The sequence below is a fragment of the Monopterus albus genome, unplaced genomic scaffold (genome assembly GCF_001952655.1).
Source record: "Monopterus albus unplaced genomic scaffold, M_albus_1.0 scaffold117.1, whole genome shotgun sequence".
Classification (NCBI taxonomy): Eukaryota; Metazoa; Chordata; class Actinopteri; order Synbranchiformes; family Synbranchidae; genus Monopterus; species Monopterus albus.
The window spans coordinates 776,430-783,394 of NW_018127997.1; the positions used below are offsets into that span (position 1 = coordinate 776,430).

The following is a 6,965-nucleotide window of genomic DNA, read 5'->3' on the forward strand; positions in this document are numbered from 1 at the left end:
GTATAGCTGAGCAAAACTCAACAAGAGTTGCCTGTGTGTGTGCATATATATATGCACACACACACACACACACACCTATAAAGCACCAAATAAGAACTAGTGTTTTTTATCTTTTGATTGTGGACAATAATGAGAAAGCTATGAGTAGAACATTGTCAGCTGTGGTTAGTACCATGAGCTCTTGCTGTAACGGGTGCAATAATGAGAAATACAAAGTCAGTTTTAGTAATTATTTGTGTTGGTAGCGTGAAAACACCTGTTGTACAATATAGATCAATTCAATAAAGAATAACAGTTGGATGACACAGTAGTATTAAAGAGGCAATCATTAGAACAAAGTGTTTTATGTCATGATGATGATAAGATTCCGTAATTATCCAGTGTAGAGAGTATAAAACCTGATGATAAGTAGGGTACAGTTCAAGACCCCAGTCCTCAAGGTGTTTTAGATGGTTAGCTGTGAATTCATGGTTCATTAGGTAATGCGATATTTAGGGTATTATAATATGTGATAATTCAGTGATTACATCATATCTACTTTAAGGTACTAATAAATCATCATGGCCAAAAAACAATTACAGTTAATTGTAATTATAATTAACTTACATATTATAAATTACATATTATTATCAGCCTTTAGTGTAACTTGTTACTGCATTTGAAAATGTAGTTCTACAAAATAGCAAAACAAACAAAAACTTTCTTACACTGTTGTAGGCTGTCTACATGAAGATAACTGATTTGGATTTTGAAGAGTATCACTATGGAATCTGAAGGATGATTGTGAATGTTTGTAACAAACATATAAACAGAGAAGATGTAATAGGCAAACCATAAGGACATATACTTGTACCCTAAGAAATCATACTTGATAATGTATGTGAACAACAGTTAATGCTGCATTACCAAAGAATTAAAGCTCAACCAAAGATATGATAGGATAAATGGAGAAAAGCAAAATAACGATGATTCGAAAAGGAAAAAAGAACCGTGTATTAAGAATAACAAAAAAGGTGCAACAACAAAGAGTATATTTCTTCTACCATAGCTACTTAATTATCACTTTCTAGAAGAACTGGAGAGCACAGTAGAACATGCTAATGTCAGTCTTTTCATGGGAAATCTTTATGTTTTAAATTGGAGGAAGACATTTTTTATCTTTAGCTACCTCATTCTAAAACTAGTGGCTGTAAATTGACAGTTAGTATGCAAAACAATGCTTACCTGATCCCTCCTCAGTCACCATTCCCAGTCCTTCAGCTTTGTTCTGCCTCTCAAATGCATTTAGATCCAGTACACTGAAACAAAGAAAAATGGATGGTGAACCTGTGAATGAAAAAAGCTATTGTTGATGCAGGGGCGCATAATGGCTGAGGTAATAATGAAGTAATGAGGGGCTATGTCAAACTTTGCCACAATTATGAACCTATCATTACCTAATGATTCAATATCTCCCAGGTGGTTCTCTAGTACTTAATCATTTAACATAGTCCAACATTAGGGGCTATTAGGTAAGTAATTGTAAAAAAACAAAACAACAACAAAAAAAAACAGATCATTTCTGGTTCTTTCCTTATTCGTTCCTTACTAGCTGTGCACCTTTCTGTATTGTAAAGTGTTACCATATGTTCAATTAACTGTTAGCAGTTTCTGTTTCTAGTGCATTGGCCAGTGAGGTGGTTACAGCTAAACGAGGCTGCCTCCCCAAAATGAAATCCCTACCCGAAGGATGAAACCCCTCCGACAGAGCACATTAAACCACAGCAGCATGGATCAGGATCCCAACAAAACAACTTACACTACCACTTGACTACTTTGATCCTGAAGAAAACTCAAGCATCAAACAAATCACATCAAAGACGATGATATCTTTGGGAACTCTGAACTAATGAATCTTAAAATATCGGTATAATGTCTCTATATTCAGATTTGACAGAGTGACAACTATGAAAAGGAGTTCAAGCGTTGACCCAACTGTGTAATGTGCGTTTTAAAATATCTTAATCACCTACATCATCTGTGCCACTGCCACTGCTGCTGCTCTAACTATTGACTGTGTCGGTGAATGGCAAAATCTGTAAACAAACTTCAATAACTAACTTCCTATTGGTTTTAGACCATCTGTCCTTTTCACCACACATAGCATCTTTGCCTCATGTCTCTCTTGTAAACCTTACTCACACCCGATCCTGAACACAGTAATGTATCAGTAATTATAATCCAATAATATAATGTACATTAATTTGAAATATGCCTTCTTTTATAATGGCTTTATAAGATTCAAGATTTTTATTCGCCAGTTATGCATAAACAGACAGTCTAGGCATATAGGAATTCTTGTGCAGGGCTCTCCTGGAGTCAAGTAAAGAGTTTAAAGCCAAAAGAACGAACACCTAGTGTAAATATAAGATCACCCACTAATACAAAAGAATACAAAATAGTTGATAAAACTGTGGACACAGGAATAAGGTAGCAGGTAAAATAGGGAGTTTCAAATATTGCACATGGTACTACACATAGTGTATATATGGTATTCTATTTAGTAGGGTAATGAGAGGTTATTGCACCAGTTTCTCACATTTTTTATTTGCCATCAGTCTTACAGCGGCAGGGAAAAAGCTGTTGTCAAGTCTGGTTCTGCGTGTGATGATACTGTCTGCTCTGCTGTGCCTGAGGCTGTAGGTGCAGTTTTTGTGTCTGAGCAGAGAGTGAGCTGGGTGGAGTGGATCTCTGAGTATGTTCTCTGCCCTTTTACAACAGTGCTATGTGTACAGTGTGTCCTTAGCAGGCAGTTCAGTCCCAGTGATTCTCTGCAGTCTTTATGACCCTTTGAAGCGCCTTCCTCTCTGCCTGTGTGGTGTTACCATACCAGACTGTGATGCCAGTAGTGAGGATGCTCTCTACCAGTCCTCTGTAAGCCTAGGTGAGAGGGCAACGGTTCAGCCCAGCTTTTCTGAGCCGCCTGATGAAGTATAGCCACTGCTGGGCTTTCTTCACTGTGGCAGCTGTGTTCAGTGACCAGCTCAGGTCAGATGTCACCTGCAGGCCCAGGAACTTGTGGCTGTCAGCCCTCTCCACCTTAGTCCCTTTGATGGTCAGAGGCAGCAGAGGGGAGGGGTTCTTCCTAAAGTCTACTCTTATTTGTTTTTGTCTTGTTTATGTTGAGGATGAGGTCATTCTCCTCTCCATAAATGAGAATGTTGCTCACCAAGCTTCTGTAACCCAACTCGTCTCCCCCCTTGATGAGGCCCAGAATGGTGTTGTCATCAACATATTTAATGATGATGGTGTTGTCATGGTTGGAGACACAGTCGTGGGTGTACAGGGTGAAGAGTTTGTGGCTGAGACAGCTGCCCTGTGGTGAGCTGATTGTGAGCTCAGCAGACACCCGCCCTCCCATTCTGACCACCTGTGGTCTTTCAGTCTGGAAGTCCAGAATCCAGTTACAGGTGGGAGTTGGGACATCGAGGTCTGTCATCTTCTCAATAACCTCGTCGGGTGTCCCTCCACTATAATTATAATGACTTTTTATTTTGACACTTTAACTATATTTTAATGCTATTACTTGGTACATAAGTAACATTTTGAATGCAGGACTTTTACTTGTGACTGTGGTAATCACCATTGTTACATAAGTAAAGAAATCTGAGTAATTCTTAGTGCTGTGTAAACAGCACAATCTAAAGATGTCCTCTAAATAATAATTTTCTTACTCTTGATAACTCTCTGGAGTATGTTCCTGTCTGATTCTGTGCAATTTACGTACCAAGCTGTAATACAGTATGTTATAACACTCTATTGCACAGTGATAAAAGACTTCGAGTAGTTTTACAGACAGGCTGGTCTTTTTGAGAGCTCTCAGAAAATAGAGGCACTATTGAGCTTTGTTAGTTATAGCCATAGAATTGAAAGTCCAGGTCCAGGCCCTCAGTAATGTAAGTCCCAAGGAACATAAAACTGCAGGCCCGCCCCACTTCCTCTCCTTTAATGAACAGGGGGGAGAGAGCTTCTCCTTCTTCCTGAAGTTGATTATTTTGTTTGTCTTCTTGATGTTCAGTGTGAGTGTTGTTATCTGTGCACCATTCCACTAATTTGCAGACTTCCTTTCTGTAGGGTATTTCATCACAGTCAGAGATCAGCCTCACCAAGGTCGTATCATCTACACACAGCCCTGAGGGTGAGCCAGTGCTGAGTGTCAGGCTGGGAGAAAGGTATGGATTGAATTTGACCTACTGTGGTTGACTGGCCAAAAAGTCTTTAATTAGCCAATGGCATGCTTTTCGTTGTTTTTTGACTTATCTACAATGTTACAATGGTTAATTATCACCTTAGACATGATCTAAAGCTCAAAAAATGAGGTGTACATACTGTATGTTTTAGTATATCTATGCAGAAGCAACTCGGTTTATACACGTCTTGCACTCTCACTTACCAGACTTTTTTTTTTTTAGCAGAATAAAGTATTACACGATAGTTTAAAGATTTCCTTGAATGGTCATAATCTCCAGGCCATTGTGTGTTTCTTTGAGTTTGCCTGACATCCACCGGTGCCCCCACCATATTGGCAAAATATTATTTTGCCTTGCTTGTTATGTGTATTTTCAATAAAGCTTATATATAAAAAAACAAAGACATCCACGGTGCTATTGTAAAAGCGGAATTTTTAAACTGCGCCCGATTTTGCGGATATATTTTACCTCTTGCTGCTGCACTGTGACCAAAGGGTGTGGAGAAAAATACAGGACCTGATGTTATTGCATGTCAAGGAACCCAGAAATGGTATGAATACATTAATTATATTTATTTCAGTCCTGAAAGAGGAAGAGTTTGTAGGGTTACCTGCATGACTGCATCAGACCACTCAGACTCTGAAAAAAGCCCACATCCCTCTTGTCTTTCAGATAATCCAGCATTTTCTGTCAGAGAAACAGAGGAAGACCAAAGAGAATGGGATTGGTGAGCTGTATTTTAGGGTGGCATGGTGGTCCAATAGTTAGCACTGTTGCTTCAGAGCAAGAAGGTTCCGGATTAGAAGGTTCTTGTGGTTGACTGGGTCCTTTCTGTGTGGAGTTTAAATGTTCTGTGTCTGTGTATGGGTTTTCTCAGGGTACTCCAGATTCCTCTCGCTCAACTCAATGTTACTGTCCCCGAGGAGAAATTTGTTGCACAGTCAGGTTAAAAAACACTTATATTTATGGTTTAAAAAAAAGTACCCTCTCCTTCAGTTCTATATTATTATTTATCAGGGCCTAAGAGCAATTATGTGGACCTTACCTACTTCCATAAAAAAAAAAAACTCACGCCAACAGAAAGACACAAAATATTTCAATATGCAGTTACCAAAAGTAAAACAGCATTTAGAAACCAGGTGGGAAAATAAAAGTAGCCTACACCCTTCCTACATCCACAATCATTAACTGAGTAATTGGCAGCCAGGTGTTACTCATCAAATGCACTGGATTAGTCGATCATTAAAAAGTGTGTCATCCTCTATAAAAGCACATATTTTAGCTGTTTGGTGTTCTGGAGCACTGAGTTGTGTATCATATCAAGAAAAAAGTGACATTAGCCATGATCTCAAACAAGTAATTGTCACTGTTCATTAATTTAGGAAGGGTTATTAGGCCACCTTCAAACAAGCTGAGATTCATTGTTCTACAAAGGGAAAGACTGATTATGAATGGAGAGCCTTCAAGATAGGTGCCAATCTTCCCAGAAACAAAACAGGATACACTAGAATAAAATATACTGTGCACTTGCAAAATTGTATCTGAACAACCTGGGGCAGTCCTGGAACAATATCCTTTGGACTGATGAGACCAAAGTGGAGCTGTCTGGTCATCATGCACAGAGCCATGTTTAGTGAAAACCAAACACCATGAACACCCCATACCAACTGTCAGGCCTGGTGGTGGATGATATGGCCCTGTTTTACAGCCACAGGACCTGGGAAAATTCCAGTCATTGAGGTGACAATGAACTCCACTTTATACCACAATATTCTTAAGACAAATGTGAGGCCATCTGTCCAGCAGCTTAAGCTGAGCCAAGATTGTCATGCAACAGGAGAATGATCCCAAGCACACCAGCAAATCAACATCTGAATGGCTAAACAAGAAAAAAAAATCAAGGTGTTGGCCAGACCTCAGCCACATTGAGATGCTGTGGCAGAATCTTTAGACAGCCATGCATATATGAATGACCTCAAACAAAATTTCAGTGAGAGACTAATACATTCCCACTGAAAATGTTCACTTCAAGTTACTGTTACTAAGTGTGGTTCAACATGTTACTGAATTATTTTACTCACCTGGTTTTTGAATGTTGGTTGACTTTTAGGAAACAGATGACTACACATCGAAAATTTTTGTGAATTTTTTTTTTTTTTTTTTGTCACGTGAGGATGTTTTTTTGTTTACAGAAATTGGTGAGGACCATATAATTATTAGCCCCTGATGAATAAAATCAGAAAATTGAAGAAGGGTGTACTTTCTTTTTACCATGACTGTACATTCACATAAGACACACAATACAGTCAGGATGTGAAGTTTTCAGACCCTTTCAAGTTTTCCACATTTTATTACTTCACCAATCAGACCTCTATGGTAGAGTGGCCAGACAGAAGCCATTCCTCACAAAAAGGTACACGATAGCCTGCTGGGAGTTTGCCAAAAGGCACCTGAAGGACTCTTAGACCATAAGGAGCAACATCCTCTGGCCACTATTCCCAGCAGTATGTGTGGAGAAAACCAGGCACTGAGCAGACGTCTTTACTGCTACTCTTGTCTGTACTACGATTTTTCACATCTTCTACATTGTCAAGTCTTTGAATAAATTCTACAACTACTAAAATGCCTCCAAGAGGGAAAAGAGCTAATAAATCCGAAGCGAGCGAAGATGTTGAGGCTGAAGAAGATACTATTTCAGCGGCGCAAGTAGCTGAGATGTTGAATCAGCAGAAGCTG

The 6,965-nt window shown here is 39.1% G+C and overlaps 1 protein-coding gene across 7 annotated transcripts in view; it reads right to left on the bottom strand.

Annotated features, from left to right (window-relative positions):
- The window catches only part of ryr2a (ryanodine receptor 2a (cardiac)), a 252,899-nt gene that overhangs the window by 49,996 nt on the left and 195,938 nt on the right, over positions 1–6,965 (bottom strand). For all 7 annotated transcript variants that reach the window (XM_020611714.1, XM_020611710.1, XM_020611711.1 and 4 more), the window contains 2 exons: positions 4,840–4,916; positions 1,225–1,298 (listed from right to left, as the gene is read on the bottom strand). In XM_020611714.1, the coding sequence (XP_020467370.1) occupies positions 1,225–1,298; positions 4,840–4,916 (151 nt within the window). The remainder of the gene's footprint in view (positions 1–1,224; positions 1,299–4,839; positions 4,917–6,965) is intronic.